The sequence below is a fragment of the Spermophilus citellus genome (assembly GCF_964194105.1).
Source record: "Spermophilus citellus genome assembly, chromosome: 3".
Classification (NCBI taxonomy): Eukaryota; Metazoa; Chordata; class Mammalia; order Rodentia; family Sciuridae; genus Spermophilus; species Spermophilus citellus.
Window position 1 is genome coordinate 8,404,385 of NC_138184.1, and position 16,251 is coordinate 8,420,635.

Sequence of the window (16,251 nt, forward strand, 5' to 3'; positions counted from 1 at the left end):
ATAGTATTGAGAAAACTGTTTATATATACATAAGCAAAAAAAAAAAAAAAAAAAAAAAAAAAAAAAAAAAAAACAGAACTGGACCATTAAAAAAATAAAAGTAAGGATGTGAAACCATAAAACCTCTAGAAGAAAATGTAGAAGAAAAGCATCCTGATATTTACCTTGGCAGTGAAATTTGGAGTTAACAAGAAAAAGCAGAGGCATCAAAAACAAACAACTAGAACTACAAGAGATTTCACAAACCAAAGCAAAAACACCCATAAATAAAAAGGCAACATATTCAATGGGAAAAAATATTTGTAAACCATGTTTACAAATGAGATAATGGGTTGACATCTTGAATACTTAAGTAATTTTGTAGCAAAAACCAAAATATCCCAATTTTAAACTTAACAAAAAACTCAATGGATATTTTCCCAGAGACAAGACAACTGGCTTGTGGGTATATGAAAAGACACTCCAAATCAGTGAACATTAGGGAAATACAAATCACTTAAGGACAGTTCAGAAAAACATCAAAAGATACAATAGCTTAGATGATAGAGGAAAAAGAACATTTCTACACTGTTGCTGGGAACTGAAATTGGTATAGTCACATAAGGTTAAGGTGGTTTCTCATAAAATTAAAATACAACTACCAGGCCAGGCACATGCCTGTAATCCCAGCAGCTCAGGAGGCTGAAGCAGGAGGACTTGTGAGTTCAAAGCCAACCTTGGCAAAAGCGAGGCACTAAGCAACTCGCTTAGTGAGACCCTGTCTCTAAGTAAAATAAAAAATAGGGCTGGGGATGTGGCTCGGTGGTCAAGTGCCCTTCTCCCAAAAATTCAACTACCATATAATACAACAAATCCACCTCTGGGCTTAAGGAAATAAAATCACTAACTCAAACGCTGCACTCCTGTTCACTGCAGCAATGCTCGTGGGAGTGAAGTAGGGAAATAATCTCATATCTCCTGAAAGATGAATGGATAAAACATGGTCTTAAATAATTTGCCATAAAGTAGGAATTCCATCATATATCATAACCCAGTTTGACCTTGATGACATTATGCAAGGTGAAAGAAGTTATTGTAAGACAAATACTGCACAATCTCACAAGTGGAATCTAAAGTTGAACTTAAAACAGAGAATGGAGTACCAATTACCAGATACTGGTTTTATGACAAAAGGAGAGAGAATGGTCATAGGTAAAAACTTTCATTTGTAAGTACTTGAAAGCTTAATATAAAACATGGTGATTTAAGTTAATACTCATGTAGAGTATACTTGAAATTTAAAACAATAGAAAGTGTTTCTAGAACATAATGAAAAACCATGTGGTGATAGATCTATTAAATCTGTATATTCATCGTCTCACAATTTTTAAGCATATGGCACATCAGGTGGTAGATCTTAAATATAGACAATAGTTTCATTCATATTAAAGATACTTTAAAGCAGAAAACTATAGTGGAAATTAGAAATTTATAATTGAAGTCATAAAAATAAACAAATATTGAAATGCTTGGAATATTCAAAATTTATCTATAGAACCACTCAGAAAGCCATGTTTATAACCATACAAGATTTTAGAACACAGTGAAGCTTATCCCATATTACATACACATGGTTTCTGTTCCATTTAAAACATCATTTCACTCAAGGTTAAATAATACAAATAAACTTTCCAACATTTCTGACTTTCATGAAGCTTTTTCCCACTGTGAGACACAGGTCAACACTGAACCTCTCAGAATGCTGTTTTCACTCTTAAATCAGAACATTTTATTGCGATATCTTGCATATTTAGTAAGACTCAGAGATAATATTTATTACAGGGTTTGCATGTTTCTTATTCTACATAGCTTACATGAGTTCTTACATACTGGACTGAGATTATGACGACTCGCCCATGTTCTTAAATTCATGGTATATCCTCAGAATAAGTTTGTCTTTGAAATGAACAACACTTTTATACACTGCTCATATCCATGTTTTCTCAACTATGAATTCAACTGCAATTACTTCCAAAAAGATTTTCTGAATTCCTTACATTCAAAGAGTTTTCCTGTTCATTAATGTCAGAAGAACTAATGAAGGGATCCTCACATTCCTTATATTCATATGGTTTCTCTCCAGTGTGTTTTCGCAAATGTTTATTAAGGCCTGAATGCTCGGTAAAGGCTTTTCCACAGTACTTACATACATAGGGTTTCTCTCCAGTGTGGATTCGCATGTGAACCCGAAGATAAGAGGACCACAGAAAAGACTTTCCACATATTATACATTGAAAGGGCTTCTCACCAGTGTGAGTTCGCATGTGGACCGGAAGGTAAGAAGAACATGTAAATGTTTTTCCACACACTGTACATTGAAAGAGCTTTTCTCCAGTATGAATTTTCAAATGTACATTAAGATACGAGGAAGAAGCAAAGGCTTTCCCACAGTGGTCACATTCGAAGGGTTTCTCCCCCTTATGACTCCTTATGTGTGCAATAAGGCCTGAGGAAGTAGTGAAGGCTTTCCCACATTCCTGGCATGCATATGATTTCTCCCCAGTGTGATTTCGTAGATGTATAGTAAGGCCTGAGCGTGCAGTAAAGTCCTTTCCACAATAATTGCATTTATAGGGTTTTATTCCAGTGTGAATTCGAAAGTGGGTCTCAAGGGATGAAGAATTTCTAAATGATTTTGTGCATACCTTACACTGAAAGGGCTTCTCACTACTGTGAGTTTTTATGTGCACATTAAGTTGAGAAAAGCTAGTGAACGCCTTCCCACATTCCTTACATTCATAGGGTCTCTCCCCAGTATGTGTTCTTAAGTGCTTAGTAAGGCATGAGCGTTCAGGGAAGGTTTTCCCACATTCCTTACATTCATAAGGTTTCTCTCCAGTGTGAGTTCGCATGTGAATGCGAAGGTGGGATGAAGTTGAAAATGCTTTCTCACACATGTTACACTCAAAGGGCTTCTCTCCAGTGTGAGTTCTCAAATGTCCAACAAGAGATGAGGAATGAGCCAAGGCTTTACCACAGTGGTAACATTCAAAGGGCTTCTCTCCTGTATGAATTCTTATGTGTTCAACAAGGGCTGAAGATGTACTGAAGGCTTTCCCACATTCCTTGCAATCATATGGCTTCTCCCCATTGTGTGTAAGTACATGCTTAGTGAGGCCTGAGCGTGCAGTGAAGTCTTTCCCACAGTAATTACATTTGTAGGGTTTTATTCCAGTGTGAATTCGAAAGTGGGTCTTAAGGCAGGAGGAATTTCTAAAGGTTCTTGCACATACCTTACACTGAAAGGGTTTCTCGCCAGTGTGAGTTTTTGTATGTTCAGTAAGTTGAGCAAAGCTGGTGAAGGCTTTCTGACACTCTGTACATCCATAGGGCTTCTCCCCAGTATGGTTTCGTAAGTGTATAGTAAGCCATGAACGCCCACTGAAGGCTTTCCCACATACTTTACATTCATACGGTTTCTCCCCAGTGTGAGTTCGTATGTGACCCACCAGGTAAGAGGAACGTGTAAATGCTTTCCCACATATGTCACACTCAAAGGGCTTTTCTCCAGTGTGAGTTCTCAAATGTGTAGTAAGATAAGATGAAGAGGCAAAGGCGTTTCCACATTGTTCACACTGAAAGGGTTTCTCTCCTGTGTGACTTCTCATATGTTCAGCAAGGCGTGAGGGTTGAAGGAAGGCTTTCCCACATTCCTTGCACTCATAGGACTTTTCACGAGTGTGTTCTCGTAAATGTACAATTAAGCTTGAGCGCTTGGTGAAGGCTTTCCCACATTCCTTACAATCGTAAGGTTTCTCCACAGTGTGGTTTTGCATATGAATATTAAGGTAAAGAGGATGTGTAAAGAATTTTTCACATTTCTTACATTCATAGTATTTTTTTACAGTGGGCATTTCAACACACCCATCAGGGCTTGTGGAATTAGTAGAAGTTTTCCCACACTGTTCCAATTCGTAGATATTTTCTCCATTGTGAATTCTGCTATGTGCCTGAAGATGTGTCTCATTAACAAAGGTTTTCCCACAGTCACTGCATTCAAAGGATTTATCATCAGTAAATTTTTTCTGGTAAACATCTGGAGTCAAGGTAAAAGGTTTTACACACTGGTTCAACATAGAACGTCTTTCTTCAGTAGAGGTGTTGTTGAGCAATGGAAGGAAGTTTTTTCCATAGGTATTACACTCTGAAGTGTTCTCTTTATTAGGAGTACTTGCATATGTCTGAAGGAATGAGTGCTCACTAAAAACTTTTCCAACTTGCTTAGAGTCACAGTGTTCTTCTCCATTGTGGCTTCTTGCCTATTCATAAAAAGATGAATGAAGATTAAAATATTTTTTTTTTTAAAGAGAGAGTGAGAGAGGAGAGAGTTAGAGAGGAGGGAGAGAGAGAGAGAGAGAGAGAATTTTTAATATTTATTTTTTAGTTCTCGGCGGACTCAACATCTTTGTTTGTACGTGGTGCTGAGAATCGAACCCGGGCCGCACGCATGCCAGGCGAGCACGCTACTGCTTGAGCCACATCCCCAGCCCAAGATTTTTCAATCTTTGACAAGAATGTGTACTTGCAGGAACTCTGAAGAACCAAGTATTACACTAAGTTTAGGGCATCTCTCCAGAGAAACTGTGATTGGTAAAGACTACCTAGTTCAAATTATCTCTCATTTGTGCTGACTTCCATCATGGAATTCCCAATCTGACCTGAACTTGGAAATTAAGAAATATCTCTTTGAATCTTACCAGCTGTATCCCATTTGATGTATCTGACCAAAACACATCCTGCTGAAGTGCTGTCCCTTTGGTTTGAAGGTGCATCTCCCATTCTGCAGTAAAAAAGAAAATGATACAAGGTTTTGAAAGAAAATAATAAATCTCAATTGTATTCATATTAAACATGTTAAAAAATAACGCAAAGATAGGTTTGAGTAGATGACCTGTCTAAAATTTGGCAATCATAAGGATATAGGACCAATATATAGAAATTTATTAACAATTTGTCCTACAAAAATTAAATCTAAAAAAATTAAGGGGCTGGATTTGTGGCTCAGCGGTAGAGCACTTGCCTAGCACGTGCGAGGCCCTGGGTTTGATCCTCAGCTACTGCATGAAGATAAATAACTAAAATAAAGGTATTGTGCCCAACTACAACTAATAAATAAATAAATAGACAAAAATAAAGATAAAAAAATAGATGTAATGAACAGAATTAAACATCAGAGAAGGAAAGCAGGAAATATGTGCACCCAAAAACGCCATACACTCCCTTGATGTGGTGGCACATACCTGCAATCCCAGGAACTCCAGAAGCTGAGGAAGGATAATTCTAAGTTAGAGGCCTCCCTCAGCAACTTAGAGGGGCTCTAAGCAACTTAGTGAGACTCTGTCTCAAAATAAAAAAGAGGGATATGTAGCTCAGTGGTAAAGTCACCTTGGTCTCAATCCCCAATACAAAGGAAAGGAAAAAAAGGCTGGACAAAGTAAGGGACTAAGGAAGCATGGGAAGTTGAAGATATCCCAGAACTTACAAGTCCAAGAACCTCAGTTTTCAAATTGAAGGTATTTTTTTTAAATCTTTTTTTTTTTTTTTTTGTAGTTGTAGATGGACAGAATGCCTTTATTTGTTTATTTTTATGTGGTGCTGAGGATAGAACCGAGTGCCTCACGCATGCTAGGCAAGCACTCTACCATTGAGCTACAGCCCCAGCCCCTGAAGGTATTTTTTTAAGAAGTTTCCTCATACTTCATTTTTTAAGAAGTTTCTTCATACTTCAAAGCTTATAAATGACACAAAATATTTTTTATAAATACTTACCTTGAAGAATGCCTCGTTCTACTATTGTCAACTGCACTTCTTCCTCCAACCAAGAAATCAAGCTGGGTTTCAACAGCTGACGTCCTATACACAGGGAATGATACATTAATGGATGACACTCACGTGTGATAAACCTTCCCATGATAAGTTAACTTTTTTTTTTCTTTTTTGGTACCAGGGATTAACTCAGGAGCACTCAACCACTAAGCCACATCCCCAGTTCTATTTTCTGTATTTTATTTAGAGACAGGGTCTCACTGAGTTGGTTAGCATTTCACTATTGCTGAGGCTGGCTTTGAACTCTCAATCCTCCTGTCTCAAGACTTCTAAGCTGCTAGGATAACAGGCTTGTGCCACCATGCCTGGCCAGTAAACTACATTTTTATGAAAAGGATTTCAATTATTTCTAAACAGCTCAAAATAAAACACTCATGCTTTGGGAGTCCTGAAGAGATCAGTTTTGTCTGATCCCTAAAATCCTCATTTGGTCTTCACTCATATAGAAACCACTGAAAAAGTGTAATACTCCTAATGTCTTAGGCATTAAATAAATATTGTGCTATTTAACTAACATCAAAAAACCCACCAAGACATTTCTTTCACAAGGATATAATGGAAGCGCAGAAAGGTCCTCATTCTCAAAGAAAAACATTCCAACAGTGGTTCCTAAGTTCAGATTGCTTTTTTTTTTTTTAATTCCAGGGGCTGGGGATGTGGCTTAGTGGTAGAACACTTGCCTAGTATGTGTGAGGCACTGGGTTCAATTATCAGCATTGCATATAAATAAATTAAATAAAGATATTATGTCCATGTAAAACTAAAAGTTTTTTTAAATAATAAAAGTAATAAAATTCCACTCTACATTATTAAGTTCAGATTTCATGTTGAAGAATTGTTAAAACATGAGTGACAAAGACAAAATCTCAAAAGGGACTTTTTAAAAAATATTTTGTTTTTAGTTGTAGATGGATAAATAACTTTATTTATTTTTATGTGGTGCTGAGGATCAAACCCAGTGCCTCACACGTGCCAGGCAAAGCACTGTACCATTGAGCCACAACCCCATCCCTAGAAGGTATATTTCTCTAATACAATGACAGTGATGCTATTGATCCTAAAGATATCTGGTTGAGAATAATCATAGTAGATTAAGGGACTGGGTCTCTATTACTTTCCATCATACCACTGTATTCTAGCTGATACCACTAATCCTGGAATGCAGTTATTACAAATTACAAAACATATTACAAAATATATTTCTATTTCTGAGAGGCTACAAAAAATGATGGCAGTCTTACCTACTGTAGACAAGTTCTGGAAGTTCTCCAGCATCACATCTTTATAAAGGTTTCTCTGAGTTGGGTCCAGTGAAGTCCACTCCTCCTGGGTAAAGTCCACAGCCACATCTTCAAAGGTCACTGACTCCTAAAGCAACACACACATGAGGTTTGAGGCAAGTAACATCTCCACCCAATATTTAATGGTGAATGAGAAAGTGACACCAATATTCACATACGATGGTTAGGTCTCCCATATTCTATCCCAGGTTCAGAGGTCCTGAAAAACCTCTCTATTCACACTGATTCACTGTGGATCTACTCCAGTCATATGGTTTTTGTACCTCTTACACATAAAACTTCTCTCTCCACAAACAGACTAGGAGTTTTCTCATTTTATTTCTCCATTGTAACATACTCCTGAAGCATACTACAAAGACTCAACAAATCAAGTTATAGAAATTCTTTGAAAAAAGACACTTTTATTTTCCTTACTATCTGTTAGAACACTGGAAAAAATGAAAGTATCTAATAGGCAAAAGGAAACTTAATATTCATGATTATAAAAAAATACTGAAAAAGTTTCAGGTTAATCCCTCACCAATATTAGTGCGTCTTTCTGAGGGAAATTCAACTAAAACCTTAGTCTTCACATAGATCTTTTTCCCTCTGAAAAACTCTGCAGATAGGTCTACCTACAAGGAAATGTGTCTTCCTGGTCAGTCTATTATGTCATTTTGGGGATGTAAACAATAAGTTTGACAGCAAATTTGGATATCCCAATTTCATCATTACCAGAGTTAGTGTTCTAAGGCACTGTGTTCTCTAGTGTGAAATCTGTTTCTCTCAAGTATCTTTCCATATCCTGACATCCAATAATGGAGAACCCAATCTTACCTGAATTTGCAAAACAGTAAATACACTTTTATTAAACTTACTAGTTGTATATCACTGGAGGTATGTTCAGTCAAAAAATTCTGCTGAAGTGCTGAATCTTTGGTTTTTAGTTGCATATCCAATTCTGAAATCAAACCAATAATAACAATAATAATAATTTAGGTTTAAAGAAAGAAATAGCAAGGCTGGGGTTGTGGCTCAGTGGTAGAGCGCTTGCCTCATACATGTGAGGTACTGGGTTTGATCCTCAGCACCACATAAAAATAAAGATATTATGTCTATCTATATCTAAAAATATATGTATATGAGAAGAAAAAGAAATAGCAGATTAAAGGAGTTAAAAATTAAGTCTTTGGGATGAGGCATGCCTATAATCCCAGTGGCTCAAGAGACTGAGGCAAGAGGATACCAAGTTCAAGCCAGCCTCAGCAACTTAGCAAGACCCTAAACAAGTCAGTGAGACCCTTCTCAAAATAAAAACTGGGGATGTGGTGCAGTGTTAAGTGCACTGGGTTAAATCTCTTGTACCAAAAATAAAATAAGTCTTGCCAGGCAGGGTGGGGCATGCCTGATCTCAGTCACTAGGGAGGCTGAGGCAGGAAGATCACAAGTTCAATTCAGTGAGACCCTCAGCATCTTAGGACAGTCTCAAAGTAAAAATAAAAATAAAAATGAACTGGGAGTATTTGATGTTCAGATCTTCTGTACTTTCTGTCCTGATGTTCTGTGAGCTCATGAAACAACATTTTAAAAATTTTTTTGTATAGACAGCATGCCTTTTTATTTTGTTTGTTTATTTTTATGTGGTGCTAAGGATTGAACCCTCACATATGCTAGGTAAGTGCTCTTCTGCCCCTAGGCTATGGCCGCAGCCCATATATTATTATTCTTTAGGGTCATCATTTTGAGGTATGTATTTTGATATTTGATGTTCACATTTTTCTTCCTGGGCTGGGGTTGTGGCTCAGCGGTAGGCGCTTGCCTCGCATTAGCAAGACCCTGGGTCCGATGCTCAGCACCACGTAAAAATAAATAAGTGAAATAAAGGTATGTGTCCAACTACACTAAAAAATAAATATTTTAAAAAATACATACATCAAAATGATGAACCTGAGTAACAATAATATGTTGTTTCACGAGCTCAAAGAACACTGGGACACAAAGTAAAACATTCTGGAGTTAAAGATAACTTTTCAGTTCCCTTGCTATTGTTTCCAAATATAGTGAATCTGTCACTGATCAGGGCTGTTCTCCACAAACACTCACCTTGGAGAACTCCTGTGTGCATGGTCATCAACTCTTCCTCTTCTTCCAAGGAAGATGCAGGGCTGGGTTTGATAAGCGTCTGACATCCTGCACATGGGAAAAGATGCATTCACAAAAGAGATGATAAATCTTCCTATGATTCAGGTCTATAATTCTCATGAAAGCAGTGAAATTATTTCAAAGCCTTATCCCAAAGTTTGGTAACCTCAGACCCCCAAAGTCTTACAATAAAGTAAAACTAGTGACTCATAATTATTATAGTGCATGAGATTTAAGAGGAGGAATTGACAGACACAATGGACAACTACAATCTGAGTATGTCAATGGTGGAAATCAAGACTACATTTCAACAACGGTAAATGATGTTACTGAACCTGGACCTGGACAACATTTTAAGAACTATCATAGTAGGTTGGGGATACAGTGCAGTGATTAAGCATGCCAACAGCACATGTAAGACCCTGAATTTGGGGCTGGGGATGTGACTCAAGTGGTAGCACGCTCGCCTGGCATGCGTGCAGCCCGGGTTCAATCCTCGGCACCACATACAAACAAAGATGTTGTGTCTGCCGAAAACTAAAAAATAAATATTAAAACTATCTATCTCTATCTATATCTCTCTCTCTCTCTCAAAAAAAAAAAAAAAAAAAAAAAAAAGACCCTGGATTTAACATATAGCATCACACACAGGGGAAAAAAAAACTGCCACAATAGATTAGAATGTATTGGGGGGCTGGGGATGTAACTCAGTGGTAGGCTGCTTGCCTAGCAGGCCCAAGGCTCTAAATTCAATCCCCAACAATGCAAAGTGAAAAAAAGGGGGGAGGGGGGAAGTTATTAGGGAAGATTGTGTTTGCTAGTTCCCATTCGCAGAGTTGACATTATGGATCCTACAGCACAGTAAATACTTTGCATATACCTATTCCATATGAGGTTATAAGGAATGATGGCAGTCTTACCTACTGTGGCCAAGTTCTTACAGTTCTTCACTGTCACATCATTATGTGTTTTTCTCTGAGTTGGGTCCTCTAAAGTCAACTCCTCCTGGGTGAATTCCACAGCCACATCCTCAATGCTCACTGAATCCTAAATAATCACACACATTATGACCTAAATCAAGTAATATCTTCACCAATTTTCACAGGAGAATAAGGATGGTGGAACCAATGCCTATGCAGAGAGGTGAATTCATTCACTGCCTACCCTTAGTCCATTCAATGGCCCTAAGGACTATTCCCTATATCCACAGTCACTCCACTCATATGGCTGTAATGGCACTTCTCAAACATGAACTTATCTCACCACAAGGCAAAGCCATTTATATTTTTTCCTCTTTTATTCCTGAGCACACAGCACACATTTGATAAAATGATAAATGAATAAAAGTATTCAAGAAAAAGACATTTTTATCTTTCAGAGAACAGCAAATTGAGAAACATGCATTTGGAACCACAGGAATCAAGATTACTTATTAATTACTAGAATATTGCAATGATTTTCAAGGTAAATCTTTCACCTATGTGAAAAGCTTCATTCCCCGGAAAAATTCAACCAGGGACTCAGTCCTTGTATAAGGCTTTATTTCCCTTAAGAAATCATGTGAGCAGAAAGATAAGTTAAGTAGAAGAAAGTAAAAAGAACAAGGGAAAGGAGAAGAATGGAAGGGAAAATACTGGGGACTGAATCACAGGAAATTATGTTCCATGCTTGTACAATTATGTCAAAATGAATCCTAATGTTATACTGCAAACCAGTAAGTGTAAGTAAACATACATCTAGTTGGTGGAAGCAGCCATGTCAGTTTATAGAATGAAAAACATTCATGATACCTGATCATTTCTTAGGCAATCAGCCACTGGACTTTCTTCCCCTGTCTCATCTTCATGACTATACACTGGGTCCACAGGTAGTAGACCTCCTGAAAAATAAGATAATCCAGATCTGACCAGAAGCCCACATTTACATGATGACATCATTCCATCCTAATTCAAAATTCCCATACAATTGAACACACTCAGGAAAATACACAAACACAATCTCTAGGAACATACAATGCCACAGCAATTCTGTATCACTTACACTCAGAAAAAAGGACAGTAAGCCATGCGCTCTTCAAGAAAAGAATCCTGGTCTCACTTCACAACTTTCTTAACTTGAGCCCTCAGAAATGTGACTCTTCATTTCCCCATAGCAACTTTAGTCATAAACAAGATTATGTAATATCTCTTCCCTCAACACACATACCAGGAGGCTGACATAAAACAGCCCTCTCTTGCCCTCTTTAGGACCTCAGTGAAAAACTAGCAACATGACTGTTCTGTCCCAGATCTCTGGCTTTGTATTGGGCAGGGGGTACCTAAAGCAGATTCTCTGAAAAACAGCAACAGGACTTACCATGGGACAAATTGGTAACATCCATGTTAGTCTGATCCTGAAATATTCGTGATCACTCTCTTCAGGGATTCCAAGGACACGTCAAGGTAACTTATGAATCTAAGTGAATAGTGGCAATACTTACTCCTCTTTAAATAGGGTTATTGGATTCCTGTTGATATCATTAATCAACAAATAATACTTAGTAGTTATCAAACATTATACATTCTCTCTCCTAATGACAGATCTCAATCTATCTAAAAATTGTATACTATATAACAAGATTAGTAACAACAACTGCCATTTACTGAGTAACCCCATTTTCAGTAAGTTACACAAGCTTTTTTTAAGAAAATATTTATTTTTATGTGGTGCTGAGGATCGAACCCAGGGTCTCACACGTGCTAGGCGAGTGCTCTATCACTGAGGCACAGTCCCATCCCACAAGCAGCTTTTATGTACATGCATATATGCTAAGTTATATATAGCTATTATTACTCTATTATTCAATTATTTCTAACAATCTCTCCCAGGAGATTATCATAATCACTAACAATGAAACCACCTAGATTCAGAAAACACAAATGACTGTTCTAATATCAAGTAGTGAGGAAATGGTTAACCAGGACTTTGAAGTGGTTAACTGTGCCCCTAAAGTCTAATCCTCTGTGGTTATCATTATATTCTAAATTACAACCATATAAAGGATTCTGGAAACTGGTCCCTGATGTGTTTGTTAGCCTTTCATTGCTGTGACCAGAATACCTGACATAAACAACTTAGAGGAAGAAAGGTTTACTTTGGCTCAAGGTTTTAGAGGTTTCAGTACAGACAGGTAGCTCCATTACTTTGAGTAGAACATCATGGCAGAACATGGGAATGCAAAGGAAAACTACTGAGCTTATGGCAGCCAGGAAGAAGTGGAGTAAGTGGGAGGGCAGATCAGAGTATCCTCAAGGACCCAATGCTAGTAACCAACTTCCTTCAACAATGCCCAACCTGCCTAGTTTCCACTTCTTAGTGGTCCGTTCAAACTATTAATCCATCAAATGGATTAATCTACTGATGAAATCAGAGCCTTCATGATCTAATAACTTCCAAAGTCCACCCCTGAACAGAATACATTTCAACTATTGCTTAGCCTCAGCAGAGTCTCAAACACTATGTTCTGACCTCTGCTTGGTGCTCAAGGCAGAGTAAAGAAAATATCTGGGGCTAGGATTGTGGCTCAGCGGTAGAGCGCTCGCTCGCCTAGCATGGGCGGGACCCGGGTTCGATCCTCAGCACCACATAAAAAAATAAAAAGACATTGTGTTGTGTTCATCTACATCAAATAAATAAAGAAAGAAAGAAACAAACAAAATCTGCAAGGACAGCACCAAATTGAAGTTTGCCAAACTCCTGATAATTTGGTGGGTCTTATGAAAGAACCTTACAGTATTACCAATAGGTCTGTTTTTTCAATAGTTCTGCTTCTATTTTTCTTATTCCTTCATATAACCTTCTCTTTCATATTAAAAAAAAATAAAAAAATAAAAAATGCAATAAAGAACATCAACAACAGACTAATGGGACAGAATAAAGAACACATGATCTCCAACACAGGGCATTAGAAAAATGTAGGGTCAAAGGAGAAAGTAAAAAAAAAAAAAACACCTTATGGTATTTATGGAAATGTAACAAAACAGCAAATTCTGATATACAGTACTTCAACAGGAGAGAGAAACAATGAGGTAGAAACAATACTGGGCTAACAAAGAACTTTTCTAGCATACATTAGCCCTCAGAAATGAAAGAGATGCCTTTACAACTGAATCCAATGATACAAAACAATCACAGAACAAATTTGGCAATCTAACAGCAATGAACAAATTTCTAGATAATAAAACCTACCAAAATTGAGGGGCTGGGGCTGTAGTTCAGTCCCCCAACACTTGCCTAGCATGTGTGAAGCACTGGGTTCAATTCTTTGCACCACATAAAAATAAAAACAAAACAAAATAAAGGCATGTTGTTAATATACAACTACAAAAAATTTAAAAAAAAAAAAAAAAAAAAGATTAAATGAAGAGGGCCAGATGTGGTGGTGCACGCCTATAATCCTAGTAACTAGGGAGATTGAGATAGGAGAATGGTGAGTTCAAAGCCAGCCTCAGCAACTTATCAAGGCCCTAAGCAACTCAGTGAGACCCTATCTATAAATAAAATACAAAATAGGGCTGGGGATAGGGCTCAGTAGTTGAGCCCCCCTGGGTTCAATCCCCAGTAACAAAAAAGAAAGAAAAAGATTAAATGAAGAAGAAACAAAATACAAGTGGTTAAGCAATGAGACTGAATCACTAATCAAAAATCTAACATCCAGGGGCCACAGTGTAGCTAGAAATAGAACATTTGGGGGCTGGGGTTGTGGCTCACCGGTAGAGCACTCGCCTAGCATGGGTAGGACCTGGGTTCGATCCTCAGCACCACATAAAAATACAATGTACTGTGTTGTGTCCATCTACACCAAAAAATAAAAAATAAATAAATAAATAAATAAGAAATAGAACATTTGCCTAGTATGCCAGGGCCGGGGCTCCATCCCCAGCACAACCAAAATAAAAATAATTATTATTATTACTATTGTCATTATTAACACTGTGACAATGATGATGATAATAATAATTAATTTACCAGCAAGGAACAGCCCAGATCAGTGTCTTACAGTGCACTCTACATACAAAATGTCTAAATAACTAATAGGAATCCTTTTTGCACCCTTTAAAATACTGAAGAGCAAATAACTCCAAATTCATTTTATGAGGACAGCATTACTGTTATCAAAGTCAGATAAGGACAACATGAAAAAATAAAATTACAGACAAATATTTATGATTAATGCAGGTATAAAATTTTTCACCAAAATACTAAAACACAGCACATGGAATCATTCACAAAGAGGAAGTAAAATTTATCCCTGGGATAAATCTCAAATGCCCAAAACAACCTAAGGAATTTGGGGTGGGGGCGGGGAATGAAGCCAGAGCCACACTAAATTAATTTGAAAAATCTACCACAAAGCTATAGGAAACAAAATTGCATACAGTGAAATAAAATTATACACACAGGATAATGAAACAAAACACAGTACCCAGAAGCAAATCTATACATTTAACGTCAATTGATCTCAGGCTATATATATAGGATAAGGAGTTCAATTTCAAAATGAGTTAGTATGGCCATTTTGAAAAACAGTACAAAGGCTTCTCAACAAATTAAAAATAAAGCTAGGTATGGTGGCACTAACCTATAATCCCAGCAACTCACAGGAGGATTTCAAGAACAAGTCAGCCTCAGCAACTTAGCGAGACCCTTAGCAACTTAGTGAGATCCTGTCTTTAAAAAAAAGGCTGGGGTGGCCGGGGTTGTGGTTCAGAGATAGAGTACTTGCCTAGCATGCGTGAGGCAGTGGGGTTCAATCCTCAGCACCACATAAAAATAAAATAAATATATTGTTTGTGTCCACCTATAACTAAAAAATAAATATTAAAAAAAAAAAAAAGACTGGGGATGTGGCTCAATCATTGGTACCAAAATGAAAATAAAACTGCCATTTAATATAGCAATCCCTCTACTGGGTATATTTCCAAAGAATATGAAATCAGAACAACCTCAGACATCTTGCATTCCCATTCATGCAACACTACTAACAATAGCTATTTCAACAATTCAAGTGTCCAAAAAAGAATGAATAGATAAAAGAAAATGTAATATATATACTCACTGTAGAATATTATTCAGCTTTAAAAAAGGAAATCTTTCCTTGGTGACAACATGGATAAACCTAGAGGACATCATGGCAAGTGAAATGAGCCAGAAGCAGAAAGAAAAATATCAAATGACCTCATTATAAATGGGATTAAAAAAAACTGAACTCAGAAACAGTAAAATGGTGTTATCAGAGACTTGGAGGGAAGGAGTTTGGAGATACTAGGAAAGGATACAGAATTTATTAAATAAGAGGGTTAAGTTCAAGAGACTTATTTTATATCACAGTGACTACAATGAATAGCAATATACTAGATACTGGAAAGTTGCTAAGAATAGATTTTTACATGCACTAACTATACGCACACACACAAAGTATGTGCAGTTACATACATTAAACAGCCAGTTCACAACACAAAAAGACATAAAATGTTCTATATGAAAAATACATGTTTTTAATTGTGAATCATAACAAAACTAAAACTAGAAAAATAAATAAATAAATTTTAAAAATAAGGACAAAACATGTCTGATTTCCCCTTGCAGTAACAAAGGAGCAATAACAAATAAGAGTTTAATTGACTCTTATGTATATACCAGACAGTGAGGCCCTACTGAGAAGGCCCCTTATCAGAAGGTCTACGTGGAATACATAATGTGGTCTCACTGGTGTTTTGATTATCCACAGTTTACAATCAGGAGGGCAAGAAGGGAAACACCTAGTGGTCTACACCTCGTAGTCTGGACTAGATAATCACAAATCTTGACCAAACCTATTTTTATACATTTTTATCTTGCCCCTACCACATTAAAGGCAACAGGTCAGATCATGATTGTATATTCTCTGGGTCCTAATTAGCAACAGAGTCTCACAGAAGTCATA

The 16,251-nt window shown here is 37.1% G+C and overlaps 1 protein-coding gene across 13 annotated transcripts in view; it reads right to left on the reverse strand.

Annotated features, from left to right (window-relative positions):
• Positions 1 to 323: 323 nt before the first annotated feature.
• Positions 324 to 16,251, reverse strand: part of LOC308645889 (uncharacterized protein) — a 28,830-nt gene continuing 12,902 nt past the window's right edge. For 11 of the 13 annotated variants that reach the window (XM_081288321.1, XM_081288329.1, XM_081288320.1 and 8 more), the window contains 10 exons: positions 15,385 to 15,444; positions 11,643 to 11,741; positions 11,078 to 11,166; positions 10,208 to 10,334; positions 9,249 to 9,335; positions 8,024 to 8,106; positions 7,107 to 7,233; positions 5,809 to 5,892; positions 4,737 to 4,819; positions 324 to 4,298 (listed from right to left, as the gene is read on the reverse strand). In XM_081288321.1, coding sequence (XP_081144447.1) covers positions 1,995 to 4,298; positions 4,737 to 4,819; positions 5,809 to 5,892; positions 7,107 to 7,233; positions 8,024 to 8,106; positions 9,249 to 9,335; positions 10,208 to 10,334; positions 11,078 to 11,166; positions 11,643 to 11,667 — 3,009 coding nt within the window. In that variant the 5' untranslated portion in view covers positions 11,668 to 11,741; positions 15,385 to 15,444 and the 3' untranslated portion in view covers positions 324 to 1,994. Of the gene's footprint in view, positions 4,299 to 4,736; positions 4,820 to 5,808; positions 5,893 to 7,106; positions 7,234 to 8,023; positions 8,107 to 9,248; positions 9,336 to 10,207; positions 10,335 to 11,077; positions 11,167 to 11,642; positions 11,794 to 14,036; positions 14,122 to 15,384; positions 15,445 to 16,251 lie in introns of all 13 variants that reach the window. The other 2 variants (XM_081288327.1, XM_081288325.1) reach the window with 2 other exon arrangements.